Genomic DNA, 21,511 nt, shown 5'->3' on the forward strand with positions numbered 1-21,511 from the left:
ACATGTCAAAAGCTGAGACAGGCTGAAAGCTAGGCCTCTTGCACCAACAGTTAGCCCAGTTGTGGACACAAATAAAAGGTCTTAAAGGAAGTTGAAAATGCTACTGCAGTGAAAACATAAAAGATATGAAAGTGAAACTGCTGTACCACTAGTACGGAGAAAGTTTGAGTGATCTGGTTGGTCTGGTAGGTCAACCCAGCCATAACATTCTCTTAAGCCAAAGCCTAATGCATAGTAGGGCCCTAACTCTCTGTAAATTCTGTCAAGGCTGAGAGAAGTAGAAGAAAGATTTGAAGCTAGCAGAGGCTGGTTCAGGAGGTTGAAAGAAAGAAGCTATCTCTATAACATGAAAGTACAAGATGAAGCATCAGGGGCTGATGTAGAAGCTGCAACGAGTTATCCAGAGGATCTAGCCCAGATCTTTGATGAAGGTGGCTATATTAAACAATATATTTTCAATGTAGATGAAGTAGCTTTCTCTTGGAAGAAGATGGCATCCAGGATATTTACAGCTAGAGAAGAGAAGACAATGCCTGGCTTCAAGGCTTCAAAGGACAGGTTGACTCTCTTGTCAGAGGTGAATGCAACTGGTGACTCTAAGTTGAAGCCAGTGCTCATTTATCATTCCATAAATCTCAGGGCCCTTAATAATTATGCTAAATCTACTCTGCCTGTGCTCTAGAAATGGAACAACAAATCCTGGGTTACAGCACATCCGTTTACAACATAGTTTACTGAAACTTTTAGGTCCACAGTGGAGACTTACTGCTCAGAAACAGGGATTTCTTTCAAAATATTACACTTACGGACAATGGACCTGATTACCCAAGAGCTCTGATAGAGATGTACAGAAGAATAATGTTATTTTCATGCCTGGTAACCCAACATCTGTTCTGCAGCCCATGAATCAAGGAGCCATTTCAACTTTCAAGTCTTAGTATTTAAGAAGTGCATTTCATAAGGCTGTCGCTGCCATAGATTAGTGATTTCTCTGATGGATCTGGGCAAAATAAATTGAAAACTTTTTGGAAAGGTTTCACCCTGCTAGGTGTCTTTAAGAATATTTGTGATTCATGGGAGGAGGTCAAAATATCAATATTTATATAGGAGTTTGGAAGAACTTGATTCCAACCCTCATAAATGACTTACAGAGGTTCAAGACTCCAGTGGAGGAAGTTATTTCAAATGTGGTGGACATAGCAAGAGAACTAGAATTAGAAATAGAGTCTGGAGATGTGACAGAATTACTGCAATCTCATGATCAAACTTGAGTAGTTGAGGAATGGTTTCTTAGGGATGAGCAAAGAAGTGGTTTCTTGAGAGGGAATGTACTCCTAGTGAAGATGCTGTGAACACTGTTGAAATCACAACAAAGGATTTACAATATTACATAATATTATTATTAACATAATATAATACTAATAATATATTATTAGTTGGTAAAGCAGCAGCTGGATTGGTTAGAATTTCAGTTTTGAAAGACGTTCTACTGTGGGCCGAATAGTATCAAACAACATTGCATGCTGCACAGAAATCTTTTATGAAAAGAAGAGTTAATCAGTGCAGCAAACTTCGTTATTATCTTATTTTCAGAAATTGCCACAGCCACCCCAACCTTCAGCAACTGCTAGCCTGCTCAGTCAGCAGCCATCAACTTTGAAACAGGAACCTCCACCAGCAAAATGATCACCACTGGCTGAAGGGCTCAGATGATTGTCAGCAATTTTTAGCAACAAAATACTTTTAAATTAAATTATGTATATATATTTTTAGATATAATGTTATTGCACACTTACTATAGTTTCATATACACACAACTTCTTTTTTTCTTTTTTTTTTTTGCTATTGATTTTTTTTTTTTATTATTGCATTTTAGGTTTGGGGGTACATGTGAAGAACATGCAAGATTGTTGCATAGGTACACACATGGCAGTTTGGTTTGCTGCCTTCCTTCCCCTCACCTGTATCTGTCATTTCTCCCCATGCTATCTCTTCCCACCTCCCCACCTCCCCGTCCCTCCCCCATTTCCCCCCAACGGACCCCAGCGTATACACACAACTTCTATATGCACTAGGAAGCCAAAAATTTGTGTGACTTGCTTTATTGCGAAATTTGCTTTATTGCTATGGTCTGGAACTGAACCTACAGTATCTCCTGCATTCAAAAACTTAATTCTTCAATTTAGCAAATAATTTGCTCGCATAAAGTTGTTCATTGACAAATGAGTGAAGTTCTGACATTTCACTTGCTAATGAAAAAGAAAATATCAACCAACACTCATGTTTATGGAATACTATTTATTAATTGCAACCGTAATTTAGGGAGGATAGAGGAATTCAGCAAAAGCATTAGAAGATATTTAATTGGCTATATGAAGATCATAAACATAATGAATATTATATCATTTTTAATAAACTGTGTGTCATTTATTCTTTATACTGAAGTATATTTCAAAAATATATACTTATGTGTGTTTTCTTTCCTAGAGAGCAAATTTATCAGCACAGCACTAACACTCTTTCATACTTTACACTGCCTTAGTTTATCCATTAACTGCCAGCTCATTTTCTTCTTTGGTATTCTCACATTTGTTTGGCTGAAATTTGAAATAGTTCTCATATAAAAGTTGAAAAAGGTAATTCCTTGTCATTATCCCTATTGTCTTAGGTTCTTGATACAGAAGCTGTGGATATTGGTTACAGTGCTTAAGGAATTCCATTTTCTTTCTTCTAGTTACACACTTTGCCTCTCTTGCCTTCCTGCCACAGAGGAGGCTATGGAACTCAGACTTGATTAATTTTCTCGACAGTGATTAGTGGATTATCAAGTGTCCAAGTCAGAGAGAATTTGTCACTAGGTTTGATACACAGATGCTCAGGGCAACTTCTTCCTAGGGTGGCTAAGCTGGATCTGCTGGCAAGTAAGTTCTCCACCATGTGAAAAAGGTATCTCTACAGCAGGAGAAAATGAGATTACTATGCCAAGAAAGGTAATTCCCATAGTAATGAACAGCAGTTAGAGCATATCCTGGTAATGCTGACTCTCCAAATCCAGTTCTTGTAGGCATTACTTCATACAGCCATTGAGTTATTCTAATATATTTCCAGCTATATGGGCAATATATTGATCTTTGCCTTAAGATAATATGAGCTGGCTTTCTCTTATTTATAACATTAGGGTTCTGACTCATAAAAATTCCTGTATATTTGGTGGGATTGGCTTCATTGAGTCTGCAAACATCCTAAAATTCTATGCAAGATTTGTGTGTTTCCATTTAGGTGTATTTTTACCCCCTGGGCTAGGATTCATGGCTTTCCTCAGATTTGAAAAAAGACCCATAAGCCTCTAAAAACTGACTAAAGTTAATGTGAATCAAAATAAGCTAAATGCATAGCTTTCTATATCAGAATTTGTTCAGCATGTACTACACAAATCAAGTGGTGGTTACATTCACCTGAGCATGAATTTGAGTCTTTCTTTGATGTTTTTGGCCTAGATTTCAAACTTTCCCATGAGTTTTAAGTCCCAAAGGCACTTAATTTTCATTTGATTTCTTCCTTGTTACTTTCTTCACATAGTAACCTATTTGTATATGTGTGATATGTTAGCATATTTCTCAGCAGAGACTAAAATGGGAGACACTTGTTATTCACTTAATTTATGAAATTTCAAGGATGAACAGTGAATAAGAAGTCAATGTCCATATTTTATCAAAACTTTTAAAAAGGACTTTTATCTATCTTTAGAAATAATTTTCAAGGAAATGGCATCAGGCATTAAACTCAAATTTGTTAAGTATGTCTCAGATGCTTTAAGATTACTTTGAGACTTCTGCGTTAAGAGAACAATGAAATTAAGTTACAGAGTGGGAAGAACCTTTATTGGGGCAAATTAAAACTAGACTTCATGTGAATGAGAAAACAGTAACACATAAGAAACATATCTTTTTCTCTTGTGATGTTAGCTATCAAGTGGAAAATAATTGCATTTACTCAAAAGCAAAATAAAGTGTTCCCAATACTATGCATTCAATACCTTTGCTTCAGAAAAAGCTAAAGCAATTTTAGAGGATGATTTTCGTCTAAGAAAGTAATTTATTGCTTCAATAAGCATGACACAGAAGGCTGTGCAGGTCCTGTTCGCCTAACTGAAGCAGTATTTTGTCAGCCTCTGTAAGAGTTTTGATTGATTGTATCTATGGTACTAAAAAGAAATTATTTAAGTCTTCCTTAAAATATAATGCACACAATAAAGTAATATAGTGACTTCTTTGAAAATAAATCCTAATTGAAAATGAAAATGCACTATATTTAAGTTTCTGAAAAATAAAAACACTTTCTCACCAAAGCCAATAGACAACATTATAAATATCCTGTCAAGGTTGAAGTAAATAAACAATGTTTAAGGCCTATAGAAGAATACAAATAGTCTAAAACATCAGATTAATGGATAAGTGTAGTAATGAGAGTTTAAGAGCTAAACATATGAAACTAACTGGACCCTTTAAGAAAATTTACATTTAAACTTCTGCATTTAGCTGAAATTTAGTTTTGCTTCTCTAAATCATACAAACCATTAAGTTACTAGTTGAGAATGATTAATTGGTACACAGAAAGAAATTCTATCCTTAGTTCTAACGCTGCAGTCGTTTATACCTATTTAATGGGTAGTTAGGGTAGTCTTACTTTTAAGTCTAGCTCATATTCTTGGAATCTATATCTTCACAAATACTCTTATGCTGTTGGCAATCATATTAATTCAAACTTATGCATAGATAGGTTAATACATAAGCATGACCCAGAAAGCTATTAAGTCCTTGTTCACTGAGCCGAAATAATATTTTGCCATCCTTTACATGACTGTGTGTATATGTGTGTGTATGTGTGTGGGCGTGTCTAAAAGAAAGATTTGGGTACAAGATTAATGAATTGGCCCTTGAATGTTCCTGATGACAGAACTCAGATTTTTATGAAAATTCATTACAACAGAACTGCAAATTAACATGGCTTTAGGTGTTGTGTTGGGCTCCAAGAAGAAAAAGTTAGATGAAAAGTAATCTGGTTTGAGACAAGAAATATGTGACATATTAGTCTTTATTATCTACTTACTGAAATTTTTTATTACTTCTGTAAGATGCCTTACCTTGATGTCGAAAGTAGCAACTGATCTCAAACTAAAGTATGCTGTAAAACAGTTTGGCACGTATTTAAGTTGTTATTCTATGTGACATACAGATGGAGTTTTAAAACACAAAATAAATAACCAACAGATCCATGTGGGAACTCTTCATACCAAAGACTTTATAGATTCTAAGGAGTATATAAAACACTGCACTGTCACCCAAGGATAATACTAATACAGAGTTAGAAAGTTTTCACCCTTATACTGCCAGAAAGGAAATTGCAAGCAGATGATATACACAGTTCATTGGTATGCTTAATACACTTACTCCATGAAGTGTAGAAAAACTGTCAAAAAAGAAATTACGAACAGCATTCCAAATGCTTAGGAAGTTAATGTTATATTTTAGAAAAGTAATGACAGAAAACCATTTTCTCCTTCATACATGCTACTTAGATATCTGCATAAGCTTTCCCCTCACATATAAAAAGGTGAAAATAAATAGAAAGCACCAATAAAGTTTGCCATTAATATTGACTTTTCCAGAAGAAGGACAATAATGTGACATCTTTCATAGCTGACAGGATTTCTGCCAGAGAAGTTGGTAGATTGTCCTCTACTGGGTTATTTCTTGTATCTATTTCTCAATTACAAGCTTATGTTCCTGAAAAATACTAACCTAGTCAATAAATAACCTTTGTTTCTGAAAAAAGCATCTGCCCTGGGTCCCTTCTCCTATTCTATTTTAATAAATAAGGGTCAGTATATGACAAAAAAAAAGCTGAAATCTTTTTTACTAGTCTCTCCAGAAATACAGCAACTAAAATTAGTCCTAAACATCCAATTTTGTGCTTTCTCCCCCTCCCCCACATACCTGATAATGATCACTCTACCTTTTCTGATTCACAGGTAACTCCTAAAGGTACATTAGACCCAACAGGCAGAAAAACAGCCTGCAAGGCAAGAATGTGAGGCCCAAATGCAGCCACCAGTTCAAGCTGAAGTACAAAGGAAGCCAAAAGTTTACCCTACTATGTCTGATTTTTAAAATTCTATAGCCCATTTTAAGTTAAAAATTCTATCTCCTCTTTTTTCAAAATGTCTACCCCCATCCAAGACATGAGGATCATTTTTTCTACCCTCTTCCAAATGTGAAACCTGCTGAGAGATTAAAAAGAAAGGAAGTCAGTAGGCACTGGGGAAAGACATAGGTCTCAGAGTTGGTTTGTTGTAGGTACAAAACATTCGAAGTATTGGTGTAAACATTTTAACGAAAGTAAGAGAATTATTTTATTTTCGGAATTTTTATGTGCATAACTTTGCTTAATAGGCAACTGACTGAACTTTGATCATAAAATAACTATGAAAACCCCAAAATGAATTTGACTGCTTACCATAATTGATACTGCTACACTTTGAAAATAACACATGAGGCAAGGAAAGAACATAGCAGAAAATTTAGAATCATAATATTTTAGGCAGTAACTGTTGATTATTTTAAAAGCCAGAGACTAATAAATAGTTTTATAGGATGCAGTTTTATAAAACTTAAAAGTAAGTTTTTTTGTGAACTCTCTGGAGAATAACTTTTGGCAAATACACTAGTGATGGAACACTTTCTATTCTGTAAAAATTATATTGTATGCAATCATTACTTTGTAGGTCTTTCCTCTACTACATTGAGCTTCTTAAAGTAAAGAGCCTATCTTTGTATCTGCAGGTCCTACACAAAGTGCAACTCAATAAATGTTTGTACACTTTATTAATTTACTTATTTATGCCTTATATTGTTATGGAATATATTCTTGAGAGTTTACATTAGAATCAGTTCTGAAGCTTTTCATAAAACAAATGATCAGGACCCACTCTGCACATAGGGCTAGATATGCTTAAAAAGCTAGAGAAATTGATACACATGCTATGACTTGATGGCTATATAGAGATATGATGGAAGCATTCCTGCCAAAGTCAGAAGCAAGATAAGGAAACCTATCAGCTCCACTACTGCTAAACTTGGACCAAAGCTATTAGCTCATGAATCTTAATAAGCAGCATTGTAAGAATTTGAAAAGAAAGAACCCAATGCAGTAGTGCGTACCTGGCACCCAAAGTAGTCCTAGCTACTTGGGAGGCTGAGAAGGGAGGAGGGCTTGAGCCCAGGAGTTCAAGGCCAACCTGGGCAACACAGGGAAATCCCATTTCCAAATAAATAAATAAATTAGAAAAGAAAGTGTAAAACTGTATGTAATGACATATTATTAGTTAGTGTACCAAGAACACAGAAGATAATCAGTAGGAAGACTAACACAAGAAAAAAGATTTAATAAGGTAGCAGATATTAAATTAACATATAAAAATCAATACCTTTCAAAAATAGAAACAATAACCAATTAAAATATATAATTAAAACAACAAATGTTTAAAATAAGGACAGAAAGAAAATACTTGGAAACAAATCAATAGAAAATGTGCAAAACCTATGTAGGAAAAACTTCAAAATATTCAAATTCAGAAAGTTGGCCTGAAGTAATGAAAGACATCCCTTCTCTTTGGGAAAGAAAACTCGATATTATAAAAATGTAAATTTCCTTCAAGTTAATATATAAATTAAATGTGATCCCAGTAAAGATACTCTGAAGTTGTTGTTGTTATTTGATGAAGATAGATAAATGCTAAGATTCATATGGGAAAATAAACATGCAAGAATACGTAGGGAAACTCCAAATAAAGAAAAGCTAGGCCTGGTGCAATGGCTCACGCTTGTAATCCTAGCACTTTGGGAGGCCATGGCAGGCTGATTGCCTGAGCTCAGGAGTTCAAGACCAGCCTGGGCAACACGGTTAACCCCATCTCTACTAAAATACAAAGACTTAGCTGGCTATGGCAGTGTGTTCTTTGTAGTCCCAGCTACCCAGCAGGCTGAGGCAAGAGATTTGCTTGAACCCAGGAGGTGAAGGTTGCAGTGAGCCAAGAACATGCCACTGCACTCCTACCTAGGTGACAGGGCAAGACTCCATCTCCAAAAAAAAAAAAAAGCTAATGAGTGGGAAGTAGACTTACATGACATAAAACATACTTTAAAGCCTCTATAATTAAAAAAAAGTAGAGTGTGGATGCATGAATAGAGAGACCAATGGAACAGAATACCAAGTTTAGAAATAGATCCAATAAAGTACATAAGGAATTTAGTAAATGATAAATGTGCAAGTTTGCATCACTGGAGGGAAATGATAGACTTTAACAAAAATTGTATTGAAATATTAGAATTTTGGAGCCAGGCGCAATGGCCCATGCCCCAGCACTTTGGGAGGCTGAGACAGGAGGAACACTTGAGGCCATGTGTTCAAGACCAGCCTGGGCAAAATAGTGAGACCTCATCTATACAAAACATTCAAAAAATTAGCCAGAACTGGTAGAATGTGCCTGTGGTCCCAGCTACTTGGGAGGCTGAGGTGGAACGATCACTTGGGTCTTGGAAATTGAGGCTACAGTAAATGGTGGTCACACCACTGTACTCCACCCAACCTGGGTATCAGAGCAGTACTCTGTCTCAGAAAACAAAACAAAACAGAACAAGAATTTTGGAAAAAGACAAAATTAGATCCATCCTTCATCTATTCAAAAGAGAATTCTCAAAACACATCAGGTATCCAAATATAAAATAATAAATTATATAATTACTAGAAGACGACATGAGTGAGTTCATTTAAAACATGAATGCCAGGGTCGCTACGCACATGACACTGTATCAGACACTGTTTTTAGGTGATCTCAATGAAAAGTTGCTCAAACTTCAGTGAGGAAGATACACTGTCATCATACCCACTTTATTGATGGAGAAACCTGACATGGATAAGCTACAAGATAGAAGGCCGCATAATTCCCCAGGTGGTCTCTCTCACCCTGATTATATAAATTAACAGCTTATATTCATAGGTGTATTCACAGCCTAAAGGAGATTTTAAGAAACAAGGTATCATACACATTACAGGCCTTTGCAGCCTTCTTCAAACTCGTCATGCCGAATAGTTAAATCCAGGCTATTTTGGGAAAAACAAGGGAAGATCCTGCTGGAAGGTCTCACAGACCCTCTAAAGGCTGGAGTTGTGCCAAAAGTTTTCTTCTCTAGCTATCTACAATACATAAAGAAGCAAAGAAGTTGCTAGTCGGTGAGCTGAAAGGTGTCAGCCTCGTTAAAGTGAAATTCAAGGACGTCAAGGATTGGTCCAACCTAGTAATGCCATGAAAATAATGGGGATTTTTGCCAAACCTGACCATATTAACATGACATATTCAAAGACTCAGCTTTAGCATTACTGACACTATTATTGATTTGTGACAATCTTTGTGACCCTGGGAGCCTGGGGACAATTCTGAAATCTACCGCTTGGGCAGGTTACAGCGTTTCAAACTTTGAAAGGCTATGTGATTGCCTGGGAGCCCAAAGTGCTACAGGTGGGTATGGGTGCACGTTTCCAGGTACCCAGTATTGATAATCTGAAAGCAGAAATAGTGCCATATTACTTGCCCCCTGACACCCAGGTCTATGTGGCTGACAACTAAAGCCTTTATGCTCAGGCTCAGATTTCTAATAAAGCCAGTGACTATGGCTTGGTGTGTAATTGGCAATACCTGATGTTTCACAAGTATGAAGAAAAGTAAGGTCCAGAAACTGGAGCCAGTAAAGGTTGGCTGTCTGATACTGAGGTTCAGAGTCACGACTTGGACTGGACAGAGGCACCAGCAGCTGTGGTGGTTGGCAGTGAGACCCATGGCACCTGGAGTCTCTGTAGCTGGCTGAGAGCACTGGCAGCAAGAGGCTGCTGATCCCTGTCGCCCCTGTCATGAACAGCCTCAACCTGGCCATGGCTGCATGCAGCCTGCTTTTTGAAGGGAAGAGACAACTATGGGTGAGGGCGGAACACTTAAGCAGGGACAGGAGTTACCACGGAGAGGTACCATGTTCAGGAGGCAAGAGGTAGGCATGATACCATCATATGGTTGTAGGAAAAATAAGAATTTCCATAAATTTCTGCTATTCCTCAGCAATAACAGGTAAGAATCATTCCTGAGATCTCCCATCTCCCCTGATTTTGAGGTTATATCTTTTTTTTTTTCTTCATGACAACACAAATAGGGGATTCATGTGGCTCTATATGTGTATTTTCAAAAATTGTCCACTGAGAAGCATTTCATGCCCAGAAAGCTCTTGAAAGCATCATCTTGGGCAGGGAGGAATTTGCTCCACCAGCTGGTGAGTGTTTTGCAATCATCAAGCACTGGTTATAGGTCATGGCCAAGTCACTCACATCTGATCACTGGTCACTGGTAAATAAAATAAACTATAAAGTGTAGAACCAGCAGATTACATTAAAAAGTTGTATTTGTGTGGTCAAAAAGCTAAATGAAAAAAGATGAATTTAGGGAAATCCTTTCTAACTATGACTCAAAATGTAGAACCATTAAAGAAAAATATTTTACTTCGCCGCTCTTATTGCCAAAGGGATTTTTATCCCATAGAAGGCTGAGCCTCTCCTCACTAGAGCATGGAAAATCAGTCAGAGGTATCTGGGATGAATCTTGCAGCTACAGGACCAGTACCCAGACATCTGTGAGTCTGGGCAAAACTGCCCATCAAGTGCAGCCTACCTCTGCCCCTCAGAGTGTTTGCCCACTTCATTCAACTGGGATTTTGCCTTTTCTTCCCTGCTAGTATTCCACCAAAATTAGGGCCTCTAGTCTCTTTCTCCAATATCCAGAGGCTCTGCACAGAATTTACTACCATTTTCCCACCAAAGGCCACATTCTACTCCAGAATTCTCCAGATTATTAGTCATTAACTGAGGACCTGCTTTGAAATAATAACCCATAACCAGAATGCCATCAAATTGACTTCTTCTGGTATTTATACTTCTTTGTACATATTTATACCTTGATATGACATGGACCCCTTGCATTACCTGTCATCTCTAACCATTACTGCACAATTGGTTCTTCTCAAATAATGACTCCTGTTAGGACCAAGACCAGGACTTCTTTCAATTTTGCGTTTTGGACTACTGGCTTGGTTTCCTCGGTGTTTTACCTGCAGTTAAGTCACTATTCTCAGTGATGCTTTTCCTACACAATCCTGTCTTTCCTTTCCTATGTCCACTCCCTATGGCTAGAATTCATTGGCTTTCTTTAATCACCAAACTGCCTTTCATTATTCTGTGGCAGACATTATAGGTCTCACTTGTATGAGTACTTTGTTTCTGGAAATGTGATGCATTATATTTCTCTGTCCACCTTTTAGTTAGGTGACATTGTCTTAGGTCAAGTTTCCCAGATCCAATCTGTAAGACAAGAATGTATATGCAAATGATATATTAAGGAAATATTTTCAAAGAAGACTAAGGAAGTGATAGAAGCAAGATAGACAACGAAATAAAGCCAAATGAAGCAAAAGTCCCACACAGGGTAGGCTTTATTAAGATCCCACAGGAGAATTTTGAAGGGCAAGCAATTTCTCTGCATTGTCCCAACCTGAAGCAAGGGACCTGAGCTAATATTCCTGTGCAAGACAGCCTCTAATCAACAGCCATGGCCAGGTGCAGTGGCTCATGCCTGCAATCCCAGCACTTTGGGAGGCTGAGGCAGTCATATCGCTTGACCCCAAAAGTTTGAGACCAGCCTGGACAACATAGTGAGAGCACGTTCTCTACAAAAAATTTAAAAATTAGGCTAGCATGATGGTGCTCACGTGTAGTCCTAGCTACTTGGGAGGCTGAAATGAGAGGATCGCTTGAGCCCAGGAGGTTAAGGTTGCAGTGAGCTGTCAACACAGTAGTGCACTCAGCCTGGGTGACAGAGTAAGATGTGTCTCAAAAAAAAAAAAAAAAAAAAAAAATCAACAGCCACTTGGGTGTATGCACCAGGCATTTGCAGCTCTCAGTGCAAAGGGGCTCCAGTAGCCCAAATGGAAGCCATTGAAGAGTCCCAGGTGCTGGCCATTGAACATATGCCAATCAGGAATTTAAGCCAAGGACAGACATTGTCTGTTTCAAGTCTCAAGTGAGTAGTTCTCTGGCCAATAACTTTTAGATGGAAATTATAATTACAGTGAATTTCATTTTCAGTGTGCACTCCTCCAGCATTTCTCCTTCCTTGTTAATTGAGAAGTTGGTCTGCTTTAGACAATGCAGCACCATAAGGTGGTGGAGTCTAGTCAGATTGCATCTTTGAGTTATGGAGGCAGAGCATTCTTCTGACCTATATTAGACATGTCTATTAAGTGAGAAATAAACTTAGTCTGTTTGTTATTATACCACATCCTCTCCTATCCTAACTAATACATATTCCATTTATGTACTTTTCATTCAAAAAGATTTGCTGAGCAAATATTATGTGCTAAATATTATGCTAGAGAACATAAAGATAAAAAAGAAAAGTTCCTTTTCCTCAGCAAGCCCCTTATCATAATAGTCTAGGTAGTGCCATGATGGAGATATGCTGTGGGACCCAGAATGCTATGTGAACAATGAGTAGGAGACTCTAAATGAGACAGCAAGGTCAGGCAAGGCTACTTAGAGGTTCCATATGAGTCATCTTATAAAGCATGAGTTAAAATTAGCTACAAAAATAAGGGGGCTGGGAAAGGAAGGTCAACAGGGGCAGTCAGAACATGAGATGCAAAGTTCTGATTTGTGAAGGACAGGATACAGTGATGACTCACTAATGTATAATATACAAAGTAGTATTTTGATATTTCATTTGTTGCAGCTTGGCCTGCCGGATTGAACCACAGACTAGTTAATTGACCGGAAGTCATTTCAAATGATGAGCTAGTTTATGACCTAAGGCAAATTATTATTTTACTTCTCTGTGTCCTGTTTACCTACTAGGAAAGATGAAAGTACTGACCTGCTTCACAGAGATGTTGTTTAATTACTATTCAAAGTTGCTTTGAAAATATCAAGCACTTCTCGAATGTAAAGAACTGTACGATTTCCTTGGGAGCTGTGGTAACAGAAGACACCGTAGGTTTAAATCCTTAGATTGCGATAAATCTAAAGAAGAAAATAATTTATTCCTTTCCACTAGTATTACAGAATTTTCTACTGATATGTCTTTAATTATGTCAGGCTGAAAAAAGAAATGGTAAAGGTATGATTATTCCACAACAAGAATAAGAAATTTTCAAAGTTACCATCATGAGCCAGACACGGGCTCACACTTGCCGTGCTAGTACTTTGGGAGGTCAAGGTGGGCAGATTGTTTAAGCGGAGGAGTTCGAGACCTGGGCAAGCAAAACCCCATTTCAACAAAAAATAAAAAAATTAGCTCAGTGTGGTGGCATGTGCCTTTAGTCTCAGCTACTCAGGGGACTGAGGTGGGAGGATCACTTGAGTCCAGGAGGTCGAGGCTGCAGTGAGCCAAGATCCTGCCACTGCACTCCAGCCCGGGTTGCAAAGTAAGACTCTGTCTCAAAGAAACAAAAAGTTACCAGGAGCATCCAGGGAACAAGTACTCAGATGACCCATTTTACCATTTTAAATTTGAATGCAAATTATGACGAACTAACATCTAATGAGCAAATACTATGTTCTAGAACTGTTCTGTTTTTCCACATATAATCTTTTGAAATTATCTGGCATCCTTGTGCCTACATAGTAATAAAAATACCTATCTAGGTTTATTACTAACTCTGTCTTACAGATAAGGAAATACAAGCAAAGAGAGTTTAACAGTGTTCCCAGCACCACTCATTAACCCCGACAGCTCATGGGTCTAGCGGTATTCTTGAGTACTTGTGTGGCTCTGAGAATCTCTGTTTCTCTGTATCTTTTTTATACATTCACAATTCTCCTTTAGGGCTCATGGGAAGAATAGTATCTTTAAGCTATTTCTATACTTGGGTTAAAATTTCTGCTTATACGACCAGATTAATAAAAGCAGTTATTGTAGAAGGCAAACTGTATAGAAAAGTTCATCTGAATTCAGCTTTTCCCTGGCCACTTTTATTGACAGTACTCAGTTGACCCACCTGTTGCCCAATATAACTTCGCTCAAGTTTGTGGGAAATCTCTGATTTTTCTCGGGAACATTTGTGGATACGTCTTTTTTGTGCACCACTATTCCTGAAACTTCTGCCCACATATAATGCAGAAGTTTTACTGTTAGAAAACTTCCTTATTAGAAATTATAGTGATGAATGCCACTTCCTTACTAGTGTCTCTAATTTGTCTCTAGAATTGAGGAAAAAGTAAAAACCCTGCCATAGTTTCATTTTACTGTACAGGCCAGTTGCCAGCGTTCTTCCTTGCTTATGCTTGGATATGACATTGAGCAATAATGCACACTAAAATAATCCCCTATATTTTCTGTTTTCTTTTTCTTTTTCTTTTTCTTTTGAGATGGAGTCTCACTCTGTCACCAGGCTGGAGTGCAGTGGTGCGATCTCGGCTCACTGCAAGCTCCATCTTCCAGGTTCAAGCAATTCTCCTGCCTCAGCCTTCTGAGTAGCTGGCACTACAGGGGCACACCACCATTTCCAGCTAATTGTATTTGTATTTTTAGTAGAGACAGGGTTTCACCATGTTGACCAGGATGGTCTCAATTTCTTGACCCCTCACGATCTGCCCACCTCGGCCTCCCAAAGTGCTGGGATTACAGGCGTGAGCCACTGTGCCCAGCACATATTTTCTGTTTTCTTTTTTTTTTTTTTTTTTTTGAGACGGAGTTTCGCTCTTGTTACCCAGGCTGGAGTGCAATGGCGCGGTCTCGGCTCACCGCAACCTCCGCCTCCTGGGCTCAGGCAATTCTCCTGCCTCAGCCTCCTAAGTAGCTGGGATTACAGGCACACGCCACCACGCCCAGCTAGTTTTTTGTATTTTTAGTAGAGACGGGGTTTCACCATGTTGACCAGGATGGTCTGCGATCTCTCGACCTCGTGATCCACCCGCCTCGGCCTCCCAAAGTGCTGGGATTACAGGCTTGAGCCACCGCGCCCGGCCGATATTTTCTGTTTTCTAAACACCAATAATATGCATCTTCCTGTAGCATATATTTAGTATTCTCAAAGGTATTGATGTGTGGAACTAATCTGTGATCTACACACTGATCAAGCAATATTAGTATTGCTTAATATTTCCCTTCATAGGATTTATTCTGAGAGCCTTATTTAGACTACACATTAAAGAAAAGCTAATAATTCAAGAGATTATAACTAGCAGTGTGTGAGCAGTGTAACCAGTCAGATCAATCTGAAAGATGCAATTATGAAAGCAAAATTGTGTCCACTTCTCTAGTGGGCATGTCCAATTATTTTTACTTGCGTGGAATATTGGTCAGACATGTAGTAATAAAACGTAGATTCACTTATAGAACAGTAATGCAAACGATAGCTAACATTTATTTTATTTTATTTGTTTATTTTTTCTGAGATGGAGTCTCACTCTGTCACCCAGGTTGGAGTGCAGTGGTGTGATCTTGGCTCACTGCAACCTCCACCTCCCAGATTCAAGCGATTCTCCTGCCTCAGCCTCCCAAGTAGCTGGGACTATAGTCACGTGCCACCATGCCCAGCTAATTTTTCATGTTTGTATTTTTAGTGGAGTCAGGGTTTCATCATGTTAGCCAGGATGGTCTTGATCTCCTGACCTCATGATCTGCCCACCTCAGCCTCCCAAAGTGCTGGGATTAGAGGCACAAGCCACTGCACCTGGCTTCTCAATAGCGAATATTTATTGACTATTTACTATGTGCCCAGCACTGTGCTAACCATTCAGTTTGCAGAATTATGCAATATACCCCAAAATCTATGATCCATATTATACATATATATGTGTGTATATATATATATATATGTATGTATTTCATATACTAGTTGATACACTGATTGATAGATGGCAGAACGTACTCCCATTATATAGACCAAACAGATGTTTCATTGACACGGTTTTATGAGGGCTTTGAAAATTTATCTAGTCACCCTACATTAACATGCAGTTTTCCCACTTATTGCCTATTTCATATAGAAAATATATTTTGTTGTCTAAGGGTTTAATCATTTCTTCCAGTGAGTTCTATCAGGAAAATTAGCCTGACATTTAGCAGGCTTTAGCAAGAGTCAAAATTTACCAGAATGAACCACAAGGAGAGATTCCAGGAGGAAAGGATTGTGCCTGGAGCTTAGAATCTTTACAGTTCAAAGAGCAGCCAGCCAAAAGACAGTATTAGGTTGGCAGAGGCATAACTGGGAGTACAAAAGAAGGAAAAAGAAAAAAAAGAAGACAGACACAACTTTGGATTAGAATCATAATATTGGCTAAAGGCAGATATTTCCGTTTCATACAAGGGGAACTTCAGAGATCAGTAACCACACAAAGTTACACAGGTGGTAAAGCCTGGAATCAAATTTTAGAAGGAGCCTGGTTCCAAATCCTTCCTACCATTTTTTAAATTATATAAGAGTGCTTCCTGGATCCATTGTGCTTTTTTACTGCAAAGTTTAAGGTGAGATGACTTCCTAAACCTTTCTTTAATCACCCTAATTCTAGGCTTTCTCATGTCTTTTGAGATTCATGGCTAGCATCAGGTAGAAGTAGTTAGAAAAGTTATATGACTAAAAAGCAGTATAGTCTAGCAACAAAGTCTACGGAGTCTGGAGTGGAAACTTTTTGAGTTTCAAATTCCAGCTTTATCACTTACAGACTGTTCTTTTGGACAAGTTATTTGAATTCCTGCATAGCTTTCCTTATCTGCAAAATGAGTACAATAATACTAATCTCATGGAGCTTTTTAAAAGGAAAAAGTAATAAAAAACTGCAAAGCATGTAGAAGAATCCTTTTCACAGAGGGAGTGTTCAAGTCATGTTGTAAGCTATTTCAACATAAATGATAAGACACTCATGTTAGAATTGGATGTGGAGATGAAAACCATGAAGGCCATGAGGGTATAAATCCTCTAAATTTGACAAAAATGGCTTCACGAAAGTGGTAGAAGAAACAGAAGAGATGCAGAGGTATATGCTAGCAAGCTGACTGAGTAAATAAGGTGTAAGTATTAATGAGAAGGAAAATAATGCAGTTTAACAATGCAGAAATTTCTAAGGACTAAGGAAAAGTTTGCTTTACCTCTGTTTTGGCTGTTTACTGAAGCAGTGGAAGGCAAGAGCTTCATGGAGGAAGCTGTAAGAGATGCAAAGATCTGGAAAGAGCTTGGAGTAGATGGAAGAAAGCTATAGAAACAGGTAAGATTAAACACAAGTTTGTCATTTGGGGATGGGGCCACCGAAGTCACAAAGTGTTAATGGAAAGGAATGTTGAAAGAGATTTTTACGGCAGAAAATGAAGACAAACTTGTCATGGGAAAGTGGGTGGGGAGGATAAGAATGAGGAAGTATTAGAGGAAAAGAAAGTAGAACATTGTATTTGGCAGAAAGAGTTAACAGCCTATTTTCCATGCTCTGACAGCCTTAAACATAAACCAGGTACGTAGCCAGCGTTAAAAATTAGGGTAGTTGGCTAGGTGGCTCACACCTGTAAGTAATCCCAGCACTTAGGGAGGCTGAGGCAGGTGACTCACTTAAGGTCAGGTGTTTGAGATTAGCTTGGCCAGCATGGTGAAACCCCGTCTCTACTAAAAATGCAAAAATTAGCCAGGCATTATGGTGGACACCTATAATCCTAGCTACTTGGGAGGCTGAGACAAGAGAATCACTTCAACCCAGGAGGCAGAGTTTTTTGTGAGCCAAGACAGAACCACTGCACTCTAGCCAAGGTAACAACAGCAAAACGCCATTTCAAAAATAACTAATGAAATAAATAAAACAAATTAGGGTAGTCAGGTGGCACAGAAAATAGAATTTTCCAGACAAGATATTAGTGTTGGCTTTTTTCTGAATCTTTATCTCATAGACACCATCTGCTTGGCCCAGAGAACCAACTCTTCCATGACATACACACATGCACAGTTAAGGCTTGATCCCTGCTGCGCGTGAGTAGTTTTAGGTAGAAATTTTTTCTTCTTGTGACTAGGTGCATATTTGGGGCAGGAATGGCTGTTCACAATTTATGAACTGTTTGGGTTCTTTTATAGCTACTCCATTAATTTTAGGGGTTCTAACAAGAGTGTGGTTTTAGAGTAACCTAGTTAAGGAGGTGAAATATAAGCTTTCTAGACCTTACAGCAATTAAATGTTTTTTTATATTTATTTTTAAAAATTTATTTATTTAGTTTTTTTTTTTTTTTGAGACAGTTTCACTCTTGTTGCCCAGGCTGGAGTGCAATGGCACAATCTCGGCTCCCGGCAACCTCCACCTCCCAGGTTTAAGCAATTCTCCTGCCTCAGCCTCCCGAGTAGCTGGGATTACAGGCATGCGCCACCACGCCTGGCTAACTTTGTATTTTTAGTAGAGATGAGATTTCTTCATGTTGATCATGCTGGTCTTGAACTCCTGACCTCAGGTGATCCACCCACCTCAGCCTCCCAAAGTTTTGGGATCACAGGAGTAAGCCACTGAACCCGGCAATTAACTGTTTTATTTAAATCTGATTAGTTCAACCAGTGAACTGTTTTGACAGTGATCCTAGTGAGTGGTAGAAGCCTCTGACCTACAGTGTATATGTAAGTAAAGCAGGAAGATAAATAGATTATGATTGGAAGAGTTGGACTGAGTATTTACTATATTATATACTTTTATGTAATATACATAATATATATTATAAAAGTATATGATATTTAAAAAGTATGTAATGTATTAAATATTTTTAAAGTATGTATTAGAAAAGTATATAACATGTAGTATTATACACTTTTGTATAGTATATGTTATATATACTACATGTTATATCTACTATATACCTTATACTATATATACTATATACTAATACTATATATTCTCTCTATATTATATACTATAATATATACTTTTTTTTTTTTTTTTTGAGATGGAATCTTGCTCTGTTACCCAGGCTGGAGTGCAGTGCCATGATCTCGGCTCACTGCAACTTCTGCCTCCCTGGCTCAAGCAATTCTCCTGCTGGGACTACAGGTACGCAGCACCATGCTCAGCTAATTTTTGTATTTTTAATAGAGACAGGGTTTCACCATATTGGTCAGGCTGGTCTCAAACTCCTGACCTCAGGTGATCCACCCACCTTGGCTCCTAAAGTGCTGGGAGTACAAGCATAAGCCACCATGCCCAGCCTGAATATATTGTTGTTGAAAAAATTTAGAACATAAGACATTTTAAATAATTTGACCTTTTGTCTGTGAATCATTTGCATATGTTAATATATTAATATACTTTCCCAAAGACTATTTTTAAAAATATAACCAACAGATAATAACATATATAACATCTTTTACTTCTAGCAGTCTTGTATTTTTCTCATTATAAAAAATAAGCTTTTATTTTTGCAGAACTTCCAAATTTATAGAGACATGGACTCTATAGATAAAGGATTAAATGGACTCTATAGTGAAGGTCTTTGGTGTACATGTTAAATGTATGAGCCATTTAAAAGTCTTGGACCAATAGGGTCGTTTTATGTTAGATACTGAACTGAATTTAAATCTCAACTCTAGGTGGCAGTTTACACCATCACTTACTTATGTTCTTTTAACAAGCAGTAGATTCATTCACAGTTTTTCCATGAATGCATAATTTTGTGAAAAAATTAGTCCCTGGCTCTTGGTATCTGTTAAAAATAGACTTGATTTTAGGAATAAAATCATGGCTTGAGATGCAGGTTTTCCATGTATCTTGTCATTCTTGGTTTCATTAAGGCGAAAGAATAAAGCAAAAGAAAATAGATAAAAATGAATGTATTAACTGAATTTTGTAGAGAAATATAATATTTTAAAATCATAGCAATAGTTCTACATCAAGGTTGTGTTTCTATCATGCAGAATAGATCTTAGTAGGAATAATTTTTCTATGAATATCCTGATTTTCAGAACTATCAAGGATATTCGAGACTCTGGATTTTCTGAGATTGTTTAAGCATATTGATTTAATTGAAGGAAAAACTATCCTATAGAAAAGGAAATTGACTCATATCTGTGTTTCTTTGCATCTTGTTGATGAAAATAGCCAAAGCTGAAGTTTAATTGCGTTGTCAAGGACCAAAATACTCAGGCTGCCCAATTAAAAACAGTATATCAAGCTGGGCGTGGTGGCTCATGCTTATAATCCCAGCACTTTGGGAGGCTGAGGTGGGCGGAACACCTGAGGTCAGGAGTTCAAGACCAGCATGATCAACATGGAGAAATCTCATCTCTACTAAAAATACAAACTTAGCCAGGTGTGGTGGCGCGTGCCTGTAATCCCAGCTACTCGGGAGGCTGAGGCAGGAGAATCACTTGAACCTGGAAGGCAGAGGTTGTGGTGAGCTGAGATTGCACCATTGCACTCCAGCCTGGGCAACAAGAGTGAAACTCTGTCAACAAACAAACAAACAAACAAACAAAAACACCAAAAACCAAAAACAATATATCAGGCGGACATGGTGGCTCATGCCTGTAATCCTAGCACTTTAGGAGGCAGATCACTTGAGGTCAGGAGTTCAAGACCAACCTAGCCAACATGGTGAAACCCTGTCTCTACTAAAAACACAAAAATTAGCCTGCTGTGGTGGCAGACGCCTGTAATCCCAGCTACTTGGGAGGCTGAAGCAGGAGAATCACTTGAACCCAGGAGGTGGAGGTTGCAGTGAGCTGAGACTGTACCATTGCACTCCAGCATGGGCAGTAAGAGCAACACTCTTTCTCAAAGAGAAAAAAAAAAAAAAAAAAAAAACTCCACCACCACTTATCCCAACATTCCTGTATGAGGTATTTTGTCCTGATTTATATTGCCAAGTGCCCCAATGACAGCATATACAGAACAACTCCTGGGCATTTACCACATAAAAAACTTACTACATTTCACAGTTCTTTCATTGTTTCAGTTATAGCAGGAGAAAAATGCATAAAGGATTTAAATTTTATCCAAAAATTAGATTTTCTTTAAAATGGAGGTAATAACAGTGTGTTGTGAGCATGAAATAAGATTATATTTGTAGGCCGGGCATGGTGGCTCATGCCTGTAATCCCAGCACTTTGGGAGCCTGACGCAGGTGGATCATGAGGTCAGGAGTTCAAGACCAGCCTGGCCAACATAGTGAAACCCCATTTTACAAAAAATAAAAATAAAAAAATAAAAAAATTATGTTTGTATGCAGTGACTGACACCTGGCACTCTACCGATTAGTTATTCTTATTCTTACTATTCTCATTTTTATTAATAAGGAATGCTAACTAAAATCTCAGAGACTGGCCAATCTAACAAACTCATGAAGGATTTTATTTAGGGAGTTGCATGCCTTTGGATCCCTTGGGCCTATCCCTGTCTCTATACTCT

The 21,511-nt window shown here is 37.9% G+C and overlaps 1 protein-coding gene and 1 long non-coding RNA gene across 2 annotated transcripts in view; both read left to right on the top strand.

The window, feature by feature from the left end:
- Window positions 1–346: 346 nt before the first annotated feature.
- On the top strand, window positions 347–10,104 carry LOC101030057 (rRNA methyltransferase 3, mitochondrial). Its single transcript, XM_074378828.1, is given in 7 exon segments — window positions 347–558; window positions 9,114–9,267; window positions 9,270–9,363; window positions 9,366–9,434; window positions 9,437–9,524; window positions 9,526–9,896; window positions 9,899–10,104. Coding segments are annotated over 7 exon segments (1,194 nt in total).
- Window positions 10,105–17,070: 6,966 nt separating this feature from the next.
- Window positions 17,071–21,511, top strand: part of LOC141580107 (uncharacterized) — a 73,120-nt gene continuing 68,679 nt past the window's right edge. Inside the window, exons 1-2 of the long non-coding RNA XR_012512158.1 lie at window positions 17,071–17,161; window positions 17,267–17,355. This is a non-coding gene — a long non-coding RNA (uncharacterized LOC141580107). The remainder of the gene's footprint in view (window positions 17,162–17,266; window positions 17,356–21,511) is intronic.

Source organism: Saimiri boliviensis, chromosome 10 (genome assembly GCF_048565385.1).
Source record: "Saimiri boliviensis isolate mSaiBol1 chromosome 10, mSaiBol1.pri, whole genome shotgun sequence".
NCBI lineage: Eukaryota > Metazoa > Chordata > Mammalia > Primates > Cebidae > Saimiri > Saimiri boliviensis.